This window comes from Corvus brachyrhynchos, unplaced genomic scaffold (genome assembly GCF_000691975.1).
Source record: "Corvus brachyrhynchos isolate BGI_N302 unplaced genomic scaffold, ASM69197v1 scaffold452, whole genome shotgun sequence".
NCBI lineage: Eukaryota > Metazoa > Chordata > Aves > Passeriformes > Corvidae > Corvus > Corvus brachyrhynchos.
The window spans coordinates 1,703,706-1,730,638 of NW_008236764.1; the positions used below are offsets into that span (position 1 = coordinate 1,703,706).

General features: G+C 39.8%; 1 protein-coding gene across 1 annotated transcript in view; it reads right to left on the reverse strand.

Moving 5' to 3' along the window:
• Positions 1–9,472: 9,472 nt before the first annotated feature.
• The window catches only part of GYPC (glycophorin C (Gerbich blood group)), a 28,531-nt gene continuing 11,070 nt past the window's right edge, over positions 9,473–26,933 (reverse strand). The window contains exons 2-3 of the mRNA XM_008644839.2: positions 12,086–12,136; positions 9,473–9,875 (exon numbers count right to left, since the gene is read on the reverse strand). Of these exons, the coding sequence (XP_008643061.1) occupies positions 9,679–9,875; positions 12,086–12,136 (248 nt within the window). The 3' untranslated portion in view covers positions 9,473–9,678. The remainder of the gene's footprint in view (positions 9,876–12,085; positions 12,137–26,933) is intronic.

Here is a 26,933-nt window from a genome sequence, read left to right on the forward strand (position 1 = left end):
GCTCATTGTAGACTGTTGTCTTTTTGGCTGGGAATTCCACCTTGAGAGAGATACAGCCTAAATATACAATTTTAGGAAACTTTATAGCATTTTCTCAGCAGTTTAATTTGCCATATCAATAAAATGAAAAAGAGCCCTTGGAAGATGGGAACTTTTGCCTGGACTCAGAGCTAGACAACGAAAGATTATATATATTTTTCCAGCTCCACCTTAAATACAATTCACATAGAGGGAGAGGGCAAGACCCTGGAAGGCACTGCACAAAAGAGTATTTATTTGTTGTGGTGAGCCATGATCAGCCAAATTAAGTGGACCAAAAGGTCCATTGGTTTGATGCTTCCACAGCCCAAAAGCCTTGAGCATTCAAAAGGTTGTGAAAAATATATAAACCATTGGCCGCAGCCCTCCCCTCCCCTTATTTCTCATATTTGGTTGTCTTTCCAGAGAGTTCTATGTCTCTCGGTAGCTAATTGGCCCTTGTTACTCCTCCCCGCCTACCCCCTCTCCCATTTGCTGTAATTTGGTAACACCCCCTGGCTGATGTTCCATTGGTTACTGTGTGTTTCCCACGCCCATATGGTGGGGTACAAGACCCCCTGCAAGCCACGTTTCTTCAGCTCTCCCTGTGGATTTTCCTCTCCAGTAAACCCTCTTCCCCCACGAAGAAGTCCCTTCACTTCTTTCCCACCTCCTTCGCGCGTCCTCGCCATCGGTGGGCAAGGGGAACCCGAGCGGGTGCTGCGCTTCGCCTGCCCTGCTGCGCTGCAATCAGTCTCCATCCTCCCTGTTTGGAGCAGGCAGAAGGTTGCCCGGTGCCAGGACAGCGTGGTAGCCGGATGGCACCACGGCATTTATTAGCTAAAGTGACACAAACACATTTCATGAATGTACCTGCAGAGGGAAGATGAAACAAAATGTTACTCCGTCTTTTTGTAGTGTATCAAATTTTACTGTACAACACAGAACTGCTGGAAAAAAATTGTTTCAGTGGATAATGACCTCTTACTCCTCTGATTAAAAATGATTTTTCTTCAGACTGATTATTTATTTACTCTTTATTTCAGAGAGGAGACAATTACGAGGAGTTCACAGATTTTATTTTTTCAAAAACAATTCAACTTTGGCCAAGAATTTGGTTTATAGAAAAGGTATTGTTTGATCCCTGTCAGAACAGTATTCTGGTACTGTTTTCTTTTAAATCTTCAATGCCCCTGTACTTTGGGGAGGGAGGCTGATCTTCTTTGGGAATGTGACCTTCACTCACAACTATTCCATTATCTTCCTTACCAAAAAGCCTGACCGACTGGAGTTTAACAAAACTCCAGTTTTGTCAAGTTTTAATTTTTTTTTTGCATGGGGAAAAAACAAGCACAACCAAAGCAACAAGTCTCCTCTCTCCCCTGAAGACTCTAACCATGAAAAGGTCAGCCAGAGTCTAATAAGAAAATTCCCAATCCTACAGCAGGAGAGGATGAAAATAGGACTTGAGGCCTGGGACAAAATGAAAAAATGGGGACAGGCTTTCAAAGCCCATGTAACTTATACCTGTGAGTGGAGCAAGGAGCAAGCTGACTTGGTGGGTCTGATAAGGTTTGAAGCAATCTGTTCCTGAACTATTTGGTCTTATCCTTGTGCCTGTAATCCATTTTTCATTGCAGGCAGTGAAGTTGCAGAGATGAGAGATCTGGTTAAAGTTAAACACAGCTGCCAGATGTTTCTTTGCAGGGAAGAAGGTGAGAGAGGTATTGAATGAGAAGACAAAGAAAAATAGTTCTGTGGGGGCTTTTGGCAAGTTTTCAGCATCTTGCTGTTCAGGGGAATCAGCTTGTTCCTGATTCTGTGCTCTGCCTTCCATTTTTCATTTTTCTTTCTTGCATCCTGGTGTCAGAAGCATCACTCATGTCATGCATGAAGAAAGAATGAGAGAGTCCTCAGCTCCCTGCATGGAACAATGGTCTTTATCCCTTTACCAGAAAACTGAGAGATGTAATAATCTCTGATTCTTCAACTTTTGTTCTGGTAGGTAAGTTGTGCTGCTGCTGAACAGAAGGGAATTGAGATATTTCAGCTCTATGGAAGAAATTCTGAGCACAAGGCTCTATTTATGCAGTACATTACAGGAATATGAGAAAAGGTATGGAGAGCCCTGAGGGTCTCACATGCATTTGTGGAACAAAAACTTATGAATGGAGAAGAAAGCAAAAATTGACAGTAAAGAATGGCAGAAAGTGTAATTTAATTGAAATACAATATAAAATCTTATTTATGTTAAATATGAATTACAGGGGGCTTTATTAAAATGCTATCATCACTCCATTAGGTATTAGAATGAATAAAGGTGATTGTTCCCAGTAAGTAAGAATGTGACACTGAGTTGCATTTTATCAACGTATCCATATGTCACACTGAGAAGTCCTTCCAAATGAATTTGGTAGCAATCCCTCAGGAAGATTAAATACTTTCTTTTCAAGGTACTGGAAACTGATTTGCCATTCAGGTCTTCCTGGTCACTAAGCGAACATCAGAAATTAAGAAGCATCTCTATACATAGTCCTAGCAAGCCTGGTTGTTAAGGCATTAAACCTGTTGGTTTTTGTTTTTTTTAAGCTGAAATAGAAATGTTGATCAAAATATTTTCTGGGAAGCAGGTTTATTACTGCAAGGTCTGGACCCTTTTATTTCTCAGTGTAGTCAAAATATCTTGTACCGAGGCTTTAGGTTGATAGAATAGGTATGAAATGAATCATATGTATGTGTAAGGTGATGTTATGTGAGGGCACTTCATTCTGAAAGCTCTTATTTTCATGTACTACCCTTTATTTGCTAATTTTTTCTTTACTCATCTCTTTGTTTCTGCCCTAAGCTTGTCAAATACTGGCCATCCATAAAAGATTCATTTGGTGTGAACACACCTTAATTATTCCTTGGCAATGAGCCTGTGGGCAGCCTCTGTGGAATTGCCATGCAGTGCCACTGGTAACAGTAAAAGCCATCACAGATTTGGGCTGCTAAATTGGAAGCACCTCCAGTAACACTGAATCCTGTTGTCTCAGGTGGTACGAAGACCAGGTCCAATTTCCACAATTGCTGGCTAACAACAAAGGATCCAGTTTACAGTGTTCAGTAGCCTTTCCTCTTTGCTTATCTTTGCTTCATCATTGGAACATTGCTAATGAGCCATTAGGCTGCTGCTGGCCTCCAAACAGTCCTACACATCAAAGTCCTATGGCCCACGAAAGGCCCCTTGGAACAGCTTCTCTACAGCTATCAAAACTTAGGGGATCCACTGTCCTTCTGGTACCCTCCAGGTTTCGCCATTTTGAGGTGTCATTTTGACCTAATAACGTATCACCTGAAGACCTTTTCTCACTGACAGGAGTGATCTTTGAAAAAAAGGAGTGGCAGTGGCAAGATTGTTGGACTTGATGATCCTTCAGGTTTTCTTCAACCTTAACGATTCCATGATTCTATTACAATACTTGTTATACCAGGCATATCCTCTCAATACTCTTTACCCAGGGATATGTTAAGATAAAATAAAAATTGTATGAAGAACAAAGCAGAAGTATTCACATTTGGTACCAGCTGGGTGGAAGGCAGGTCATCCAACAGCAAATAGCCATTAGATGTTTATAATCTGCCCAGAATTTTTAAGAATACCATGCCTTAGATCATAGAGCGGTGCACAGGTCCACAGCAGCATCCACAGGGTAATGTTTCTTCAGAGAGAATAATTGTTTGATTTCTCATTTGAAGATTGACTCCTTCTTAGATCTATCAAAAGCTTCTCTTTGTTTGCTTTTTAATGCAAACACCAGCAGTATATCTTTTAGGGTTTGTATGCTCTACTAAGAAAAATTCTAGCTGACTATTCCTTTTTGATCTACATTCTTATGAAAGCAACATAATTGGCAATTCTAAAAGTTCATGGTATCTTGAAAAAGAAGAAAAATAGGAGAAGAGCCTTTTAAATGCTGAAAATTACAACTTTAATTATAAAGTTATTAATTTCTTTTATTTTCATATTTTTTTTTCAATTCAAAATATAGTAGATTTACACCATCAGTGTATTAATAGCTTTTGTAAATACAAACATCATAGTCAGCTTTAACATAAAATCAGCAGTAGGCTTTGGATGCTGTTTTCCTCTATTCTTGTCATAGCAATGCTGCAATCCAAATAGACTTTAGTACAACATATCAGATACTTTCCATCATACATACAGTTTGAAACAACAGAAAAGGTGTGAAGGCAAGAAGTTATGCTGAAAGATCAGCACTTATAAAGATTGTACTTTAATTTAATGTGTTTCTTTCTGACATGGGTGGAAATACAGTTTTTTTTGCAGGAAGGCTAAATATAGTCAGTGAAATGCTTGTCCCACTGAATTCAGTGGGATTTTGTCCCAAACACACAGGAAATAGACATGTAGAATAAGGATTCCTTATTTCCAGTCACTGACAGTACCACTGTCTTGAATTATAGAAGGATCTCTACTACAACAACTATTTAACTTCTTTGTAATATATGGTTGGAATTTTTGCTCACCATCTATGTTTTATTTTTATATTATTAACTTCCTTTATTTACCCAAATTTCCAGACACCAGATGTGGGTCCGTTGATTGTTCAGGGATTCTTTAATTTTCTGTCCTGAATGAACAGCTGCTGTGAGGCTTCTGCACTTTCTAAACATAGAAAGCTTTCTTATGTGAAGAACTGGGGGATTTTAGAAAATGCAATAAATACCTTTTAATGTGAGTATTCTTTTGGTGTGTATGTACCATCATTTTTTGATTGGACTTGAACACACAAGGAATCCAAACATCTCATTTTATTCAAAGAAAACCTCTCATATAATTCAAAGAAATTTGTTGTCAGCAGTTATACTGAGCAAATACACTTTGATTTCTCCAAACAGCAATATCTATTTTTTTTGATGAAAAGCTTCTCTCCATCCCTATTGGCATCTGATTACCTTCTCTTGCTCTGCACCTTTTTAATGATTTTCTCTGCATCTTGTCTCAGGGTTTCCTCTGTTCTGTGAGGGATTCTTGCAGGCTTTAGCAGTGCAGTACTTTCCTGCTTATCCCTGAACTGTAAATGTTTCAGCACTTTGTCTGCATTCCTTGTTGAAAGACAATAGTCCTTTTTATTTCCCTGTACTGATGCACCGCAGTGATCCCTAGATTCGATTTAAGAGAAAGCTTGATACTGAGAAATCCCGTAGTCCTATTTTTAATAGGGTTACAAAATTATTTGGTCTTGGTATTCTAAAAAGAAAAAAATTACATATATGTATGTCTATATATGTCTTGTTTCCTCGACAAGGGGCTGACTAAATGCTCCTCAGGCCTGTGTTAATGTGCAATGGCACATTGGACCTGGGGAAAACCTGGAACAATAGAGGCCAAGCCCCAGAAAAAATGCATACCAGGTCCATGGTCTGGTTGGCCAGATACACATTTGGGACTGACTTCTTTCGGACAGAATTACTCTGCTGAGCTGTAATAATGCTTCAGGGGCTGAGATGGGTGCAGGGGAGGACTGTCAGTTATGCTCATAAAATTAGAAAAAATTGAGTTTCAGTTGTTAAGGCAGAATGTCAGAATATTGAATCTGTGAAAACTCTTTTCAAAGAGTGACAAAAAGAAATGACTTAAAAGGAGATTAATTCCCCTTTGCAAGGGATTATTTTTATCAGTGAGAGAATTTGAAAGCTTCATGCACCCACTCTTAAAGCTCATCAATATCACCAGAAATACTGTGTTTAATCTCTTTCATTTTCATATATCATAAAAAAATGTCCTGTGTTCCTACAGGATCATATTTATTTTCTGTCTTCCAACTTCAGCAAATATTGGTCATTTTGGAGCATTGCTTTCCCATACATCATTGAAAGATGGCTTACTTACGCCTGTAAGTGTGGACCTATGACTTCCCATGCAAAGTGGGATTCAACAAGTTTTCACAGGGCATTAAGGCATGAGGACAGAGGGATCATCATAATGCTCCCTTGTTTAATGAGCACTGGAGGTTTATAGCACTAAATTTAACAAATACAGAACTTGCAGTGCCATTTTTAACAAACATGTTTTCTGTAAAAATGTGCCATATGTGATCACTCTGTAAATCCGTCTCAGATCAGGTTGGTCAAATTTGCTCAAATTTGACATAGGATTGGCAATCCAAAATTAAAACCTTTTTGAAAATGTTTACTGGCTAGCAGAGAAGGGCAGAACACTTTCATTGATAAAAATAGATAAATAAATACATAAGTAAATGGCTAATCCCTTACCATAGAGAAGGCAGTAGAGATCCAGATGGGAGCTGGGGGACTGCAAGCAAGAACAGCAGTCACAGCTGAGGAGATGGGGCACCAAAGAGCTGTAGGACAACAGGCCACAGCATTAGAGGGACCCTACATAAAAGTATGGGGGGGGGGGAAAGAAGAATCTGTTTCATTAATTATTCTATTCAGGCAGCAAATTGCAAAAATCATTTAACCATCAGTGATGAAATGCTATGGCTGCCAACTGAGATGTCTCAGCACTGTACATGTTTGTTTTAGCACAGCATGCTGCTTGCAGAAGGATGTTTTGCTAATTAGTTTTGAAAGTTATAGGAAGTTCACAATGCACTCTTTTTACAACTAAATTGAATGACTCAAGACAGTAGAGTTATTGTATGAGCGAAAAACAGAGGATGGGGCCATTAGAGTCTGCTAAGTCACCACATATCATGAGCTTTCTTCATTGCAAAGCAAAGTTTTTCCTGAAGAAAACAAAGAAACAGACAATCTCCACAAACCATTTATTCTCTCTGTTGAGTGTGCTTGAGTAATTTCTAAATACACAAAGCCCTGAAACCCAGAAGGACACAGTAAATAAATAACCTCACTGAAACCATAGCTCGTGCCAGAATTGCTGCTGACCAACTATTCAAAGTGGCTCATTACCAATAGGGAAGCTGTTCCTGAATGCTTGGAGTGTTTGTCAGCCTAGATAAATAGGGAAAATGGGATAAAGATTGTTAATTAAGCTACTAAGAAGAGATGTAGTCAGAGACCAAAAGTTGCATTCAGTTCAGATTTAGGGGAGGCAGTGACACAAAGTCTGAAGTTGTCTGAACTGGTAAGAATTGGCTGAGGTACTCTGAACCCATGCTGTACCACCAGAAAATCTGGCCTCTATAATTCCAGTGTGGCACTTTGTCTAAGTCTACCACATAATTTAAAATACTCACACCCACACCAGAAGAGACACTAAGTCAGGTTCCTGTGTGTAACAGGTATGACACAGGTGTCTAATTAAAATCTGCAGGCTCAACTTGCAAAAGCCAGAATTTTATGACTGGGGAGAGAGGCAGGAATTTATTCCCTATGTCTATCAAAATTTCCTCTAAAGTCAATTTTCTTTAACAGTTATAATAATGTTACACGTTCTGAATGCATGAAAGGGGACAAAAGGCTGGCAGTCCTCTATAGGTCCTGCTAGGGCTGGAAGAAAGTTCTTTGGTGTTCCCACACTTTATGTGGGAGGTGCAGCAAATCTCAAGTCACCCCAGTTATACTTTTCTCAGAGGAAATATTTACATTTTCATCGAACTGGAGGGTCAGGGGTCTTCAGTTTTATAAACTCAGTCTCACAGTTAAGATCAGTGATTTTTTTCTAACACTTGTCCTAGAGAAATAAAATACCTCCTATTTCAAAAGTAGTAAAAAGATTAAAATATTAATGTGTCTTAGAAGGAGACAGGTGCATAATATCAAAATAATTTGGGCTCTGCCAGTGCTATGTTTTGTGCATTTTTTACTGCAGTAGCCACAGAATACAATGTGGCTGTCCAATGGTATGTTACAAAAAGTATCTTAAGCATTTAATACATTTGGCACGAGTTTCATATTCTTTGGTTAAAATGCTAACGCACACGGATTTAAGATCCAAAAGCAAAGGTATTGGAATTCTAAAAATACTTCCGAGTCCATCTTCTTCGAGTACTGAGGAAGGACTGAGATTGTGATTGAAAGACAAAAATATCTTGTTTTTTCAGTGGGGGTCCTCAGAGTCTTGTCTTGCTCAGATCTCTTACAGCATTTTTGTGACCAATGTTAGTAATCGACACTGGAGTCCAGGAGCTTTCTGAGCTTTGGTGCCAAGAAGTGAGCACAAGTGATCAGCAACAGTGTCTTCAAAGCGCAGCTGTAGATGACTTTATATATATGTACACACATATATAGATCAAAGCACAGGAAAAAATACATCAAGTTGAGCAGAGCTCATCAGTATCTTATTTGTTATCTTGTATTTCTCCACCTCTATTTTCAGTAGTCCAGGGCACCATGACAGCTGTGGATGAGCAGGTGCAGAGAACAATTATCCTATTTCTGGAGCAAACTGTGGGCTTCATTTAGGAAGCCAACTTACTGGGTAAAGAAACTCATCACCGTTGATTCTTAGGTGAGGAATAAGATCTTTTCATGCAGCCCACCATGAATAATCTATCTGTCTATTTATTTATTTATTTATTTGTAATAAAGCATTGATGGTCAGTGTAATTCTCTGGTCTAGCACACTGCAAATGATATACAGAAGCCCTACAGAGTGAGAAACAAAGCCAGAGGGATGCAGTTAATCTGAACAAGCTTCTTTATAGTGACAGTCATATGGTTGCATTTGTGAATAATGTATTGGTATCTGCACCAGAACTGAATTCCTCTCCCTGCAAAAATCCACAATCCTGCTGGTGGGCACTCAGAGGATTTTCAAATGCAAAATAAATAAATAAATACTCAGGCAAAAATATCTTGCATGAAAAAATGTAGCTGAGCTCCATTGTTTCAAGGGGCCTGCTCAAACCAGGATGCTTTACCTTTTAATATCTATCTGTGCATGTGTGCCAAGAACCTGCTGACTAACTGGAATCATATTTGTACATCCACTGGCTATTATATACTACATTGTAAATTCCAGCGTTTTGCAGTTCTCAAGCTGCCATGCAGAGAAAGTCAGTAATAAATCCTTCATTCTTACTTTTTCCATGTTTTCCAAGAGTTTTATTTCTTTGAAGTGTCTTTGATTTTTTTATAGATATAAAATTCAAAAATTAAAAAAAAAAAATCCCAGTGTAAATCCCCAAACAAACAAAATAAACTCCCCTGTTCCAATAAAAATGCACATTTAAGGGGATGGGGTGTATCTGGACTATAGATTTATTTTTGTTTTGAGCTAGATCAGCTTTATCTAGTTTAATGTTTGTTCTGTTACCATTTGAAATTCAATTTCAGGTAGTTCTTCATCATATCAGAATAGGATGCATCATTAACTCTAAGAGGATGTTTTCATTTGGCATCTGCTATTTTCACCAAATGTCAAGGCTTGACATTTGCTATCTTTATCTGGTTTTGGTGTATCACTCATACTGAGATTTTGTTTCTTATCTGATATTGATTTCAACTGTGACCAGCTGTGTTGCTAATAAAATCAACAGGCAAGTATCTGGCATTTAGTTCTTCACTGCTAGAGGAAAAGAAACAACCCAGTGACAAAAAAAAGTAAAGAGATACTTTTCAATTAGGATGCTCGCCTGTATCCTCATATTATCCACCTCTTAGTACTTCTGTTGATGTTATATTTCTGACTGATTCCCTTGGGGAAGTCTCCATGGAAATCCTTGCCTCTCAGATGAAATATTCCTTTTTGCTCTCATCCACTGCTTCCTGGAGAGCGGGGTCATTTTTCAAAGCGGCATCTGCGCTTTCGGCAAACTCAGTTCCTTTGGCCTCGTTGGTGTGGTAGGTGCCCTTGTGCCTGTACATGTACCGGACCATCACCACCAGCAGGCAAATGAGGACGAATACCACGGCAGCAATCACACCTGGAAAGAGACCACTTAAATGTATCACCAGTAATAAACTCACAGCCAGACATCATGACTTGAATCGCTCGGTGGGGAAAAGCCCATGTGTTGTAAGATGTTTGCATGTTGCAGTGGCCAGAGTCAGAACACACTGGGAAAACCAAGATAGGGTATAGATACTGCAGGAATACAGGACAAATTCTCACTAGCTTTCTTTCAAATCAGTGGCTTGGTTTGATTGAACACATTGGAGCTAAAAGGTCACTGCAAAATGAAGAGAAAGAACATAAAGGAAAACCAATAGGTTTCCTTCCTCCTTCTGGTAACATATACCCGGTGTTGCAGGCAACCCAACCCTGCCTTCTCGAGTGTTCTCAATTTCAGGAAATGTTCAGGGCAGAGTATTTCCAAGAAGACATTAAACAAATAGCAGGAGCTGTGTGGCTCTGGAACTGCTCTGTCTTTTCAAGCTGCCATTTCATGCTGTGCTCTAATTAAGAAAGTCTGATTGTAATGAATGTGGAAGTGACACCTAGCAGAAGGAAGGGATTCTGGGTAGATCCTTCTTGTCTCCTGCACTAAGGCTAATTTCCAGCTATGTGTTGACTGGACAAAAATTTCTATGGATGAACCCAGTGTGCATAGGACCAAATGGTGAATGGAAGCACTCCTAGTGAAAGAAAGTAAATTCAAGATCCTTTTCTACTGTGAAAGGTAGAAGTCGATAAAAGAGACAAGTCCTGACAAGTCCAAGGAATGACAAGTCCATGACAAGTCCATTGTTAAAAAACCTACAAACTCTAACCCTTTCCTCCCAGCTCAAATTTTTGACTTAAAAATCCTGAAAATAAATTGTTTTGAAGTTCATTCAAGTTGCATGACTTTTGTAATTTTTAAACATGTTTTTTTTCATGGATCCAGGATGTGCTTATAAATGCTTTTGCTGTGATTCTGTAAAAGTACATGATACTGAGGTGATTCTATATTCTTATTAATAAACCAAACATTAAAGAAACACACAATAAAAAAAACTAGAATGGAACATTCCTAGGGCTTCCTCTGCTGTCAGTGAAGAGTGTGTCTGTTTTTGTCTTCCAGAAGTGAACTCTACATTTTCTCAGAATTGCTCTCTGGAAATGCTGCCTACTCTGCAGAGGCAATGAGGGGAAGGTAGAGAGTATCTCTTTTCTGCATCTTATAGTCAAGATAAGCGGCGAGAGTGAGTATCTTCAAAGCTTTAGATTTATCAGTATCAGTAAACTGAGTGGGGATACCCTACTGGTGTGAAAACATAGGAATAGACAGAATATTAGCAGAGTAAATAAAGATTATAACTCTGCCTTAAAACATACTCCTTAACATTATCCCCCAGATTTCATGGTGTCTGGTTCTGGAATGTGAAGTTACTGCTAGCAGAAATGAAATTCCTTATACAAAGAACTCCAGATTTAAAATAATATCATGGTTACAGTGTGGGCTTCATCAATTTTTAGGACCTCGCTGCTATCCCTTGACACAAGAGGCTCTAATAGGCTTTAGATGTAGCACAATATTAATAAGCTTAAGGGACTAAGTACAAATCAATTTACCTGCTACTTGTTCATAGAAAGCCGAAATTAAAGTTACAGGAGATGGGACCTGAGGGAAATATAGCAGAACCTCACCAATTTGCACTAATGATTGGTGTAGCCCCTTGTGAATGACTGAAATTAGTGTGTTAGCATGGAAATGAACAAACACAATAAAAATAAAAAGACAGGTTCACTCCGTGAACATAGCTTTGCTCATTTATTCTGACAACTGTATTTAGTTTAAATGCATGAGAGAGCTTTAATGGAGCACCAGGAAATATAGTGTGGTGAATTCTGTAACAACAAAGGGTCGGCTGGTGTAAGCTAACATTGCTCAAATCAAAAGTGCTACACCAGTTCTGTACTGAAGCTTGACCCAGTGAATACTGAAGGAAATCAGGACTGTTTGGTATTTGTTTGTCCTGAAATGGGGAATGGATGGGGGTGTTACTGCTCAGTATATGGCTTATGCTCATTATCTCATCTCGTTATCTTGCAATAGCCCCTCTGGGAGCAGATTTCCCACTGGCCTAATTAACTCTAATTGTGCCGCTCCTGTTGTCTTGTCAGCAAAGTAGGGGATTTGCAAAATGCAAGAAATCAACAAACCTGCTGTTTTAATTCTTATTGTGCTGCTTAGTACCGTCTGGTACTCACCTCCAATAACAGCCACATCTGCTCCAGCTGTGGGGCTCTCCACTTCTCCATCTATAAATAGAATAGAACATACAAAAGTTAATTATAAAAAAGGAATTGGATCATATAGAGCAGCAGTGACTGTACTGGCGGTGCTGTATTATTTTAACCTGTGAAACTCAGACCTTGATCAATATCTCTTGTTAGCAAAAGACATTTATGAAACTTCACATTAGAGTTAGCCATACTGTAACAGTTTTCTGCCACCATAACACTGGAAAATAAATAGCTAGCACATTATGCAAACTATCGTGGCCCTCAGGGCAACACCTACTGTTTATTATGAGCACTTACCTGTAACATCCTCCAGTGAATGATTAAATTAAGAGCATTTAGGTACTGTGATTACTCTCAGAGAGGTAGTTTTGGGAAAAAAAGGTTGATGTCTATTTATTTTCCCATTTATGGCTCTTCAGAGTATGGTCTGGATCTTGATTTGATGCAAATTAATCTGTATGTATTGATTTCAATTAGTATTTATTTATATGCAATGTCCTGTTTTTCTTCTTAGCATTTGTTTTCTTTTAAGCTTACATTTGGAATCAAGGCAAGCCTCTCACGTGTGTGGCATAAAATACAGTGTCCACTTAGAGTAAGTCTGGAGTCAGTGTTGATAAATCAAATAACATTGTTTGTTAGATTATAATTTATAAAAAAACCCAAAAAACCTTTACAATCAACTGTAAAAGAGAAGTACCTGACCATGTTTATTTGTGAGGTAAGAAACTGGTCTGAGATGTTGTAAGAAAGAGCAGCTAGAATTTGAACTACACTTTGATCTTAATTATAGCACTTAATAAGAATACCCAAAACAACTAATGAATAGGCAAAGCTTTTTAAAGAGGAGATGAAAAAACATCCCAAAACCCAGTGAGGATATTTCTCTCTTTATTGTTTGAGATAGACCTTAAATATAAGTAAACACATACAGACAAGAATTTCTTCACCAACTTCCACTTAGGTGATCAGGATACAATTCTGAATTGTTTTCTGCTCCTTATTCCATGCCAGTAGTATCAGCTCACCTAGTCCTGCGTTATCTAGATGTCTGAGAGGGTGATGAACTCCTCGAGTTTTTCTATGCTAGGATAATGACAGGACACTCCTTTCTCTGTTTAGTTTTGTACTATTTATATAATTCTAAATGACACTGGTTTTTGAATAAGACAAAAAGCTTTATGTGAGGTCTTTTTTTTTTTAATTTCCCTTTGGTAAGTGCAGTAGATAGAAAAGTTCTCTGGAAAAGGTGAAAATCTAACTCCAAATCCTTCTATAAACTCAACAGTGGCACTATGGTTGATACATGGGATACCTTTTGCTATATCTGTATATGTGATTCAAGGACAAAACACTACCAGCAGTTTTCTCCTTGCTCTGTCTCTAACATCAGTTTGCAACAAACTGAGGAGAGCTGAGATTCAAAGGATCCACTTATTCTCAAGCATGGGAGGTGCTTTTTCTAGAAAGTAGGAGCGCTTTTCTCTCCCCCAGAGATCCTTCCTGCATTTTCTTCCATCTATGTACTGATGGAAAGATTGAGCACACCTTCTGTAATTTAAAAACTCTAATTATGTCTACGTCCATTCAAAACCCACATGCTCAGAAGAGATTAATTGCCTCAAGGTCAAAATGCTCTGTATTCCTTTACACACCAAATACATGCTGCTTGCCAGAAAAGCAGGCTCCTCTACAGCAATCAAATACTTGAAGGTGTGAATTCTAAAGTGCTTCCCTAGCCACACAGCTTGCTGCGAAGCATTAATTCCAGATCAAATTATTATCCCTTTAATTATAAACGTTTATGAGTAACTCTCTGCTCTTACCTGGGATTCCCAGGTGCCTCTCAGATTCAGATTACAAGCAGGTGTCTTATCTCTAGTACTTGCCATCACAGTGCTTTTTGATAGTGGAATACAGTATCATCAATTGTCAGAAAAGTTTTCATTTCCATGCTGTACTTTCTAAGTTTGCTACAGAATGCCAGACTCATCTTGAGCTATGGTGTAGCTGGCACTGATCTGCTAAGCTGGCATTGCTGTGCCCTTCAGCAACCAGCTGACACCATAACGTGGCTTCCCGCACCACAGTCCCCATTTCACTGGGAGCACCAGGGCCTGACTACCCCATTGAGTGTTCTCTTTTGACTACAGAACAGGCTTGCTGCCCTACCAGGCAGCCTTTTGCTGCATCAGTCAGAGTGCCAGAACATTGCAGCTACCACCAATGACCAGACATTTCCAAGGTCTGCTCCCCAGATCAGTTTAGGAGCAATGTTGATGGAGAGCACAGAGACACCCTTAATCCCTGTTTCACTGTCTCTGAAATTTCCCTTTGTCCAAAAATAGCTATGTGATTCATGGCAATAGCACAGCAGTGCTAGGCAGGTGCGAAAGTGTTGGGGTTGTTTGAGGTTCAAACAGTGTCACCCTTCCTGAAATATTGAGGAAAACGCAAGGCATGTGTGATGGAATGAGACCCTCTTCCCTGAGCAGGACTGAAACAGCAGTTGCTGTCCAGAAGGGAATCCATGCTTGGCCAGGAACATCAGCATGGCCTCTCTAAACTCAGTCTATATGAGAAATACAGTGCATTACTGTAGGACTGAATCTTCACTTTCTGAGGCAGAAAAGACATCCAGTTTACTGAAGGAATTTTTAGCTCAGCAATGGCTTTGACCTTCTTGTACCTTCTTCATTCTTCTCTTCTTCACATGCAGAGTGCTCAGAGGTCTGTGTTTCAATAGCTGCTGTTGCACCTGTTTTCATTGTTTCCCTTTGTTTCAAGGACATATTTTGTGTTATCTGTTGCTAAATTGTCCTTGCAAAACTTTCTCTCTCTGTTTTACTTGCCCTTGTCCAGCTACAGTCTGGTTCTGAAAGTGTTTAAACATTCTTGTTATATGCTGCCATTGGTTACCATGACACGCAGAAATCAAAAGATTTTGGGGAAACTTGTTTTTCATAAAATATCTGGCCATCAGAATGAGTTGACTAAATCAAGAATAGAACATGCAAATCAAATTGTCTGTTGTTGGAAAGTATATTTCTAAAAGCCAGAATGACGCGAAATGTGTCGTGACCTGAAATTCATCAAATTCCCATTTTGCTCATAAACTTACAGATAAGGGATTTTTGCAATAGAATGACAATTGCTACCTGTCTCATCCTCATCAGTCACATCCTGCTGAGAAAGCAGCAGACTCTGAAAGCCTCAGAAATATTCCTGACTTAAATACTGCAAGCAGATCTCTAGCTTTTTGCTTCCCAGGTGGCAAATCAGTACAACTGGTTTGTGTGTTAACATGGCCAGTGGTGACTTTTTCCTGCTCAATTTGTTGGTAAATTTGTTAAACTTCCTCCTCCTGGTGCTATTTTCCAATAAAACTCGATTTTTATGAATTTTAGTAGTTCCTTCCCTCCCCCCAGTTTTAACCTATCCTTTTCCATTTTGACTGAGGAACACTTGTTTGAAGCAGGCAGGTCCAGCACTGAAAATCTTTGCTTGAGATTCAGCACTCTCCTACTTTTACTGTGCACTTCTCTGACAGCTGTAATGGTTCCTTTTCTTCTATAAATTGCAAATCTGAACCACTAAAAGCCATAAATCACTTCCTGCCCCAGAATTCTGACACTGGCTTTAAAATAATTTATTTTTTTTTAAATTTACACTTTCTTTTGTATCTGAGCTTCATTCAAGTAGTTCTTTCCAGTCCTTCTTTACAATACCAAGGACTAAATGTACTTTGTAGGTGGAAACTGTTTTGGCATGATTTTGTGACACCAGAAAACAGGTCTTTAAGGAAAACACAAAGTATTATGGAGAGTCCTGATAAAGATGCAAGACCTATCAGTGAGTTACTTTAGAAGCCAAACCATGTTAAGGCATTCCAACTGACAAGCTGTTCAACTTACATGATGGTGGGAAGGGGCATATTAATTCCCCAAATACTTTCTCCCATTCAGCATAGAAGGCTCAGAGTTTAGATCTTGCTACTTGCAGAAAACAATACCTTTAAGTGATTCTGTGGTTACTATCAGAGGCAGATGGGAGAAACTTGTAGAAAGCATCAAACTTTCTAATTTTCAGGCATCATTTTTGTCTGCTAAATTAGTTTCCAGAAGACAAGTCCAGTATTTTTACTCTTGGTGGTTTTGCAGTCAGCACTCTTAGTTGACAATTTAAGCACCTACATGTTTGATTGCTATGGATTTACACACGGAAAAGGCATGAAAGGAAAACTGTACCTGCAAAAGGATCCCCATTGGGCACATTTGACAGGAGTGCATGGGAATCACACCTACAGGATAGATCTAATCTACGGTTGTGAACTGCCAAATCCCTACTGCTCACTCCACAAGGGCAATTTGATGCTTTAACATAGACCTTACCCCAAACTTCTCAAGGCCTCTCCAATTTCCTAAGATAAAGTTCCAGACTAAAGCTGGTAGTGTTGAGCAGAGAAGGAAAAGCCTGAGATTGCAACTCACATTGCCATGATTCCCACGGAGCTGTGGGTGTTCCTGCATTTTGGAGTTTGTCAGACTGGGTGAGTATACAGATATCGGTGTGTGGTAAGCAGCTCTGACAGCACAGGTTTCAAAGCCACTCGACAGCAGTTAGGCAGCACTGCTCCTGCTCGTGTCTTTCAGGATTTTCCTACCCACAAGCTTGTGCTTTTGATTCTTAGCAACCCCAGCCACCTCTTACACAATGGTCCGTTGCTGACTGCAAGGTTACACTCTCAGACAAAGCCTTGGCTGCTAAATTACACTCAAGTAGGTCTTTAAGTGCTTTTTTGGGCAACCCATTTTCTCTCTTGATGTACCGTTCATTGCATAAGAAGTGCTTGAAATTCGTTCGATCCATGTGAATGGTGGGTTGAACACCTCAAGGCAGTGATTTCCTTCTCAGGGCTTTCCTAGGCAAGCAGACTAGGAAACACACAGGAAGATTTCATCTTTAATCGGCTCACCTAATCGCTTTGTGAAAAGCTGCTGCTAGTGGTACTTTCCAGATGAGGAACAACCCAACCTTATCTCAGTGTATCCACGGATGTGCTTTGCAGAATCACCCAAGGGAGTGAATCAAACAAGGGAGATGTTCAAACTGAATGATGTCCAGTTCATGACTCAGGCCAGATAGAGAGGGAATTCAGAGGAAGGTTTTGCCTCAGTGTTGATTGTTCTTTCATTTTATTTGGCTTGTATCAATTGGCCTAGCACAACATACCATACTAATCTTTCCTTACTTTTAAAGAGCTGTAATTTAAAAAGATGACTGCCTTTTTATGTAAAGACCTTAGGTGAGGTTCTAACTGCCTCCACTCAAGATAATACTAAGGTATTTGATTGGGTTCCGTAAAACGTTATAAACTTCTGAAAGCACTGAGGAGTATATGGAGTCTACCAGGAAGCTTTTGCAGTTGTTAAAAGCCTTTACTATAATTACTGCAATTTTAATTTTTTTTTAATATTCTGTATATAAAAATGTATTTATCATAACTGTTCCTTTCCCAGGGGCTCTTTTTGTTCTTTTTATGCTCTTCTGCAGTCATTGTTCCTCTTGACTGGAAAAGCAGGTCCTAATGTGTCTGTGTTGTCTTTACTGAAGCAAGACTTTTCTTACCACACATTTAGTATAGAAGAACTAATGAAATCTTAACACCGCCATTGTTTATGCAACAGTGGTATGTCCTCCTTGCCCTTTGGTTTATATTTGTGCCTTGCCAACACACTGCATTCATGAGAAAATCATTAATCTATTAACCTTAGCACACTGATTTAATTTACAAGCTATAGTTAGAACTGGTTCACTGCAGCTGCATCTGTAAAAATGAGCTGAACCAACTTCTGAAAACTTCATGTTAGAAATATGCTAATTGCTCAAGCTGCTCTCTGGCCCGTTACAATATCAGATGCATCACAGTGAGGCCTTTCTGAATTAAAAAAAAGTCATTACCTATTTTAATATTTTCTAGTAAGTGTGCAGTGCCCTGCTAGAGCTGGCATCTTTTATCCCGAAGGGTCATCAGCCTGAACCCATCAATTTGACATATTTGGCTGAAAAAGTCATCGTCATCTCCCATTAGACTATGAAACACATCAAGGCTGTTCTTTTAAAATTAAGGAACAGTTTCTCATCTGTCAATCTGGAAAAGAGACAGAATAATTTGGCTGCCACTTGTATACTAAATTATTATAAGGACAGTAATGGTGTCATATAACAACAACAATCACATGATCTTTTGAGCAAGTAAATAAGATGTGTTCCAAATGTAAGTTACATCATGCAGATTAAAACTATCTACAAAATAAAATGCTCTGGGCCCAATTCTCTTGCTATCCCAGCTAACAAGTACTTCATCATTAATTCTAAGCGGACAAAGTATACAGTTTAATTCAAATAAAGGTCTGTTTAAGATTTTTGACACTTTGTAATATAGTATGGACAAAAAGCAATTATCAAATTAGTTTAATTAGGTTAGGATTGTCACATAATTTTAGAAGTTCTCATTTGATTCTGGTACACAGTGTTAGCAAAATATTTTTTCACCATTCTAGAATGTGATGAAGTAAATAAGAGAAAATATGTTTTATAATGTTTGTGGAAGCAATGGCTTCACTTGCACAGTGTTCTTTCTTTTGCGAAGCTGAATTGCCCTGGGTCTTGGGGAAAATCAGAGATGGAGAGATACACTAAAAGTCATTTTGTCAAAAAGTAATCATATTATATCCCTTAATGATAAGAGGGGAAAGAAGAAAATATTAATGAAATTTGGGAAACTATTTTAGGTTAAAAAAAAGTAAAGATTTTTTAAAAATGAACAGATATTCTATATTTTGAAATAAAAGCCACATATCGAATTTAAAAACAGAAGCAAGTTTTGTTTTACAAAGTTATATAAACTAAAAACCCCCACATTTTTCTTTTTAAACTAACTTTTCCGTTTATCCCCTGAAAGAACTGACAGCTTCCTCAAATTCCCCTTTCAGTTTGAACAGTTTGAACCACATACTTTTTTTTTTTTTTTTTTTTTTTTTATTTGTTACTGGAGACTTTAGCTCCTTTCCTCAGGGTTTCTGAATACCTACCACCAATTCTGATGGCAATTAAGGGCATCCTGTAAGAGCATTACAATGGCAATTCCCCCTTAGGTGTACTATAAATGTTACAACCTTAAAGCTCCCATTCAGCACAGTACTTGAGAGACAGCTTTTTGTCAGCCCACGTGCCCTCTGGTAACAGACTTTAATGTGTCCCGTGTACTCACAAGGATGTATACATACAGTAAAAAATTGGAAGAGAAATTTAGACAGTTCTGTCTCTGCTTATTGCAGCAGGAAGGGTGAGAATGTTTCAGGGCTGGCAGAAGAAGCTCAGAGCAGAGAGCAGACAGAGAAAGGAGCTGCCCCTCTGGCAGAGGAGCCGCCTCCCTGGTACAGGAGCCCCTTGGCAAGCAGGCAGTGAAGCTCACAAGAGAATGCTGTAGAAATCGTCTTTAGAGATGGGATGTGGGAGCTACCAAGGACCACCCTGTGAAGCACTCTGCTGCTTGCGCATGGTGACTGTTTTTTTGCCATGCTCCTATGGGAAAGATGCTCAATGTCTGAAGAGCAAATGTCGCCTCCTTATCACACAAAGGTGCATGAAGTGTGAAGACCTGGAAGAAGGTCTAATCTATTAAAAAAATGCTTCATTTGGCAATTTGGAATTTGTGTCCTGTTTTTTCTGCTTCAGGTATATAGTTATATCACTGCAAAATTTCCTTACTTTCCCATGGAAATAGGTTAATGTAACCAGGCCATCATTTACATTTTTCCTCGGAGCCAGCCCATGTACAACATCTTCCTGGGGAAGATAAATTGACCTGGAATTGTTTCATTAAGGAAGGAGTGACAAATGGAGTATGAATCAATCTTGAGCATACAGTCCACAATCAGGACATTTTCCTGCCTTTGTCTTCTCCTCCTCCCACCTCTTCCCTCTTCATCAGAACAGAGGACTCCTTTTAAGGGCTTTATAATTGGGAAGGTTTTGAAAGAAACACTAAATATCCAGTGAATCCGACGATTCTTGCTAATTTCTAACTGACTTTCCTCCAAAGTCAACAGTTTTTAAGTTCTACTCATTTTTGTTGAGTGAAAATGGGAACAAACAGCCATTTGCTCCTTTACTGAGGTTAAAGCTGAACAGACACTAGTTGCTGGCTTAATTGATTAATCATTGCAAGTGTTGCAGATGACCATAGGTAGTCAAAGCTGCTGACTATGGACACAGTGAAAGCCCATCTGACAACCTGTAACCGATATTTCTCTTATAATTCTTAGAAACAGTTAATGAAAGCAGCATACCCCACTGATCTAAACCTTTTATGTTGAAAACATAACCATAAAAATTTGAGTCAGAACCTTTAAGTGAAAAGTCAGAGGCCAAGAGATCTTGGAGTATGTGATTATTGCTTCCCAATCCCTTGTGTAAGTGGTTATATGAAGCAGTAAGACAACTTAACTGCTAAACTGCTTGTAATTATTTACCAAGACAAGCTTTTAATTTGTACCTAACAGGTCTACCACCCTCAGACCTGCCTCTCAAGCCTTTTGACCGTGTCATAAGAGGATAAGGTGATCTCTGTTTCTTAATGTTGTTGTGCTTGATTTTATGACCTTAATAACCCCTAAAGATTAGGTTTTGGTTTACATTTGAAAGATACCCTCTTTTATGGACATGGCACTAAGCATTTATGGATTTGGCACTAAGACAAACATTAGTTAAAATTAGTCCTCTTAACTAAGACAGTCAGAACTATTAGAATTTGAAACACTTTAATCAAATACATTCAACAGTATTTTTGCACTGATTTTCTCTGTTCCTGCTGTCTGCCTGACTGTCCTTTTATCCTTCACAAGTTTCGACTCCATTATTCAGCTCCAACTGTTTTTAAAGGAAAAGCAGGCAAAGATAAGGACTGCTTCAATTTTCACGAAAACTGCAGACTGGAGAGGAAAAGGAGACCAGAGTAGCAGAGCACTGAAGGAAAGGCAGTGAGGACTCAGCATTTTTAGGCTCTGTTTAGAGTCAGTTCTCTGGTAACCACAAGCTTTCCAGTCATCAGGCACAGAGATCCAGAGGACCTGCAGCTCCCCCTCCCCATGGGGAGCCACTGAGGGAGGGAGCCTCCGTATGCTGGGGGTGGGATTTAGGGGCCAGAGACACAGATCCAAAAGCAAGAGTGTTTCACTGGCTCTGTTGCTGGCAGAAAACTCATTTTAATGAACACCGACATGCTGAGATAGAAACACGGCCATTATTCTATTGAGGCTGACAAATGCCTATTTCTCATTGAGATGAAAAAGCTTGACCTTGTGCTTAAACTAGAGATGATATGATCAAAGTACAAGTGATGTCACCTAGAAATCACCTGGAAACTGGTGAAAGCCTGATATTATTGTAAGAGTTCAAAGAATGTAGCAACACGCTCCTGTCCTTAAAAAAATGTAATAATTTTCCCAACATGGGCAGGGTTCTTCCTTTATGTTCATTCCCACTGTCAATATTTTGTTGCAAAGCAGTCCAACAGGTGATAATTCTTGGACATGGTAGTCCTCTGTGCTCTGTCTCCTGGCTTATTTGATATGAATTGTATTCAGCTCCATCCAGCTCATACACCAGTGCTTGCCTAAGGCACTGTCTACTGTGCGTTGCAAGTGGAAATGTCAGGATGTTTAGCATATGCTCTTCAGGGACACAGAGATCTTTCCTGGAGCACAGATGAGATTAATATTATTAATGGAGATATCGGTAGTGGAAACAATCTTCCAAATGCTTTGAATATTGAGCATATTAAACAAAGAAAATAAAACATATTGGAACACCTTAGAAACTTGCAAGGCAAATAGTAGCTCAGGGCAACAACATTTCTTATTTCCCAAGGTTTCTTTAATGAATATGCAGATTTCTTTTGCATATTTGCTCTAAAGACAAAGGCTACTTTATTATCTGAAAAGCACTTACGTATCAGTCCAAGCTGTCTGAACAGAGTTGAGGAATTTTAGCAAAACTTCTTTACCATCTATCATTCATCTGAGCAATTCCAGACAAGATTGTGCAATAATTGTTGGGGAAAAAAGGAAAAAAGGATCATTTGTGTATTATTTTTGGACAATTGTCTGGCATTATTTGAAAAATAGCATATTGAACACATTAACAGAGCTAAGCATGAGAAGACCTGCAATGAAGCCATATACTGAATGTTTTTCAGTGCAGACTTATATTGTTGTTTCATTAACAGTTTATTGCTAATGTTCCTCTCTCCTAATGCAACACGAATGTCAAGTACCATGTAGGTGGGAGGCTAATAACCAGCCTGACGAGATGTTTGACTGCTGGGAAGGAGTCTGTATGATCTCAGCTGTCTCCACAGGTGCTGCAGGAGGATACTAATAGGCAGCTGGCCGAGATGATAGCTGTGTGTCTCTTCCAACTGGAGCTATTCTGTTCTGTTCTGTTCTGACATGCCCTCTTGCAAGAAGATCTATTCAGCCTCCACACAGTGTGGTGAATCCTGGTCTGGTGTGGGAATTTCCTTCCCATAAACTAATAAGCAAACTTACAATAGCTTAAAGAAGCCTAGATTTCTAGAGTCTATAATTAGGGAGAATAAATCCCAAACCTTATTGTTAGCACTGCTTAACCATCCCTTTCCAAAGCTTGTTCTGAGGGCTTAACCTTGCTATGAGGTAGTGAGACCTTTTTTTTTTTGAAGAGCTTTGAACATGCCCTAGTCAGAGGGGCTTGATGTCTCCTGTAGGTGTTTAGATGGTGTCTTGCTCTCTGTGTTTTGCCTGTTAAGCTGGAGTCACGTCTATGGAAGGAAATTTATACTGCCAAAACTTGATGCTACTACATTCCTAAGTAGCAAAGAACTTAGTTTAATCTTCTAATAAGGAGTCCTTTTTGTGTTACTGTTCACTAGAATGGCTCTCTGTAGACAGTGTTGACTTTCATGCAACCTAGAAAATTATAATAATTTCCAAGGCTTTTGTTTCTCTTTCAAATCTGGTTGAAACTGGTCAGTGGATCCAAAAGTTCTTGATGAGAAGTGGCAGATGGATGAACAGATGATTAAGCAGACAGATAGACAGCAGGAACACATAAGACTCATTTCATTAGGAAACTGGACTGAAAACAGAAGTAGCAGTGGGTACTTGGATAACATTTATATTTTGGTCACCAATTTAAAAAATGCCACATTTTGGAAACCATTTCAAAGCTTGTAGATGACATCCTTAGCGGTTTAAACAGCAAAAGAAAAAAACAAAGGAACATTGCTGGTACTTTTTTCCAGCTCCTTTTTTTGTTCAGAATGCTACATTGTTATAGTTTGGACTGTATTTTATACCTTTAAAGCCAGATTCAGCTTGGACAGCCCTGGAAATTTCAATGGAGGATTAATGTGTGTCATTAAGCAAAGAAATATGGTCTAGTAGTTTTCAATAGCAACAAATGCTTGCTATGGTACTTCTCTGACCAACATATTTTTCACTTACTGTAAAGCCTTTGGGCTGCTCTTAAGTGTATGAAATATCCATGCAGGAAAGTTGACAGTGAATTGTTGTGATTTGAGTTGGCTGCTACATTCCTGCAGCAAAGGGCATTCTTGTTCCTAAACATTTTCCTTCCAAGCTGATCCAGCAGAAAACCAGCTCACCAAAAGGAAAGCCCCTTCCCCCATTTAATATTTACTTATTTACTCATATTTACTGTTTGCTTTAGAGGGCTATTTACTTATTGGCAAATTGATCCAAGTCAGCCTGTAGTCAGACTGTCAGTTGATCCATTAACAGGGAGAGGTTTGCTAGGTGCAGACAGAGAGGTCAAAAATCAGGAATGCTCTTTTGGGTGGCTGAAATACATCATAAACCTACATGCAGGAAAAACAAGTTCCCCAGAAGAAAAGCATTAAGAGAAAAGCAGCTGGTTAAAGCTGGAGACTTCCTTTCTGGACTGCTCTGAGCAGAGCAGAGAACTCCAGACATTCACAGTCTAGTGACTCCTTTGAACTACAGTAGCTCTAGAAGGCCATGGAAAAAGTTGGGCTTAGTATTCCCTGTGTGAGGTTATATTGGAATGCACTAAGAAGTCAGGTGCCTCTCTCAGCTGTCAAAATCAGGACCCTAGGGCAGAGCTGTGCCATCCTTCCTTCAGGGGTGCTGCTCTTCCACAGCTGCATCAGCAGTGACAGGACTCTGAGGCCAAGCAGCAGCAGTCACTGCTGGCCCTGCTGGCTCAAAGCAGGGCACTGTCCCAACACACAGAGTGGAACACCAAGTGGTTCACAGACAAGTGGAATTTGCAAAGGCTCTCACTGCGAAACTGCTTCTGCTTCCTTTGAAATTGGTTCTCTCACACATTCCGCTTGCTCAGTCGGGCCAATGGTGAAAGTTTTGAAAACTCCATTTTATGAGTATGAGAAATATGATAGAATCAAGCCAGGAACATAATATATAGCCTCTGCCCACCTTCTCTGCTTTCTAACTTCCCAGTTTAATTCACCAGTTGATGCTCCCTAGCAGGTTGCAAAAGTCTGCCTTCTCAAGCAGTCATGAGAGAGCCTGCAAACTTCTCAAAAGAATGTTCATAATGTATCAAAACCATTTACCACTGCCTCCAGAGAAGTATGCTTTGGAACAGTCTCATAAGGTCAAGTTATCCCACTGAAACACCTATTAGTATAAAGAGAATGAAAAAAAAAGAAAGAAAGAAAAATGAACAAGCCAACAGCAGTAGCACAGCCCTGGAAAATATGAAGTCATAAGTAGAGTTCAGCCAGAGCAGACTCCCATTAAATTTTGTTTAAGAGCCAAGTTCCACCCTGAGATATATGTGAGCTACAGTTTATTTCAGGGAGAGCTGTGCTGTACTTCATGCCATGGCAAGGCTTGGACACAAATATGTGTCTGTTACAAGACAGAGAGGAGTAAAGCCCACTTCCTTTTTGCATTTTTTTGGTTCTGTCCGTATAGGTGAAAGAGAAAACTTAACTGGATAAAACAGGCCACAGGACCCGAGCTTTACAGGGCTTCTCTGTCAATTTAATTCCTTCTTCCACAAGACCTGAATGTCTGCCTTTCCAAACCCAGTAGGCTACTTTCGTGAGACATGGTTTTCTTTCCCTGTGGCCCTGCTACACCCACGAGTGTTAAACACACAGGCAGGAGCTTTAAAGCTTGTCTTTCTAGCTTGTCTGCCCTTGAGAGTCCTTTTAGGAGACAGTCAGCAAGAAGCACTCCCTAGGAGATGCACATGCGCTATAAAGAAGGGTCATACACAGCAATCTGGCTTTAACTCTTTAAAACCTTACCCTGTATATTTTTGCCTGACAAGTAGGAGCTCTACTTAATGGGGAGGGAAGAAGGGGTGGCAGAGATATTCCCTGTCCTGGCTTCATTGCAAGACAGGGGCTAGGCTTACCAGCACCTTTGTACTGTGCTGCGTTGCACAGCTGGCTTCGGACAAAAGTCTTTATTGTTGCTGGGGTGGACAGCTGCTGCACAGCTGGCTGATGGAGGGGACAAAATGATAAAGTCATGGTCACACGCCCCTGGAGGCACTGGGGTTACCTGGGAGAACTGGACAGAGGAGTTCCCTGCTCTCTGCCACCAGCTGTGCATTCAGTAATGCTGAGCTTCAAAGGTTGAATTCTTTCAGCTAGAAGTTAAAAGAGCTCGCTCAAGAAGAGAGGCAGCCAAGGCTCAGTCCTGCCAAGCGCTGAGTCGATGTGAGCAGGAGGTTAAAGTATTTCGTATGAGAAACTCTGGTAAATGCAAAAGCTTTTATACCCCAAGGCAACCATTTAAACACTGAATTACTAATTCTGGCTCAAAACTTTCCCATTCCTCAGATCCCTTGATTGTTGCCCTGTGCTTTAACTCTCCATTAAGCATCTGCTACTGGCTCTAGTGGGTTAGACAGACCATCAGCTCCATGCTCAGTGCAGCACTTTCATGGGCAGAGATGAAAAAGCTTTTAAGTCCTGGTTAGTCAAGAATACCCAGCACCATCAGGATCAAACCTGCACTGGCCATCATTTGTCATGGATTCTGTAGCAGGTGGGTAGAAGTGGCAATGTCCCCAGGAAAGAAAGTCTCTTTGCCTTAATACTTGTGTAACCTAACAGCTGGTGAGGGCCAAGGGAGACACACAGGCAGCTCTGGTCATGCCACAGCATCACTTCATTGTGCAATGGCAGTGAAACATGGGGAAAATCGGTACCAAATCCCATTATCTAGAAGATGGATTGGAAATATCGCAGCAAGGCTGGGGAATGGAAAAGACAGATGTGTGTGGCCGTGGGAGTCTGGAGAGACATATGACCCTTGGCCACAGCTGGCGTGCCATGGCTTTGCTTCTGTTAATGGACAGAATTTGCATTTCTTGCTACATCTCCTCTCACCCAGGATATTTTCAGCGGAGCGGGGAGTGGGAGGAAGTGATCCTCTTAGGAATATGGATGCTCATGTCCACAGACAGCAAGCTGGTGCCTTAAAGTGCCAAATAGTGGAAAACAAAATCAATTGCAAAGCTGAACACCCACATTTATCAGTATTTCCCTTGCAGACTTCCCTCAGCCACCCAAAAGTACTGGACATTGCTGTGTGCTGCAGGCAGCAGGGCGTGACTCGGGAGGGTTGATCCCCTAGGGTTTGACAACTTCTTAGGTGTGAGCTGTGAAGGAAATTGCTTGGGTGGAAAATGGCATTTGCTGTATGTTGCAGTTTCCAAATCTCTTTTTCTCATTCAATGAGGAAAA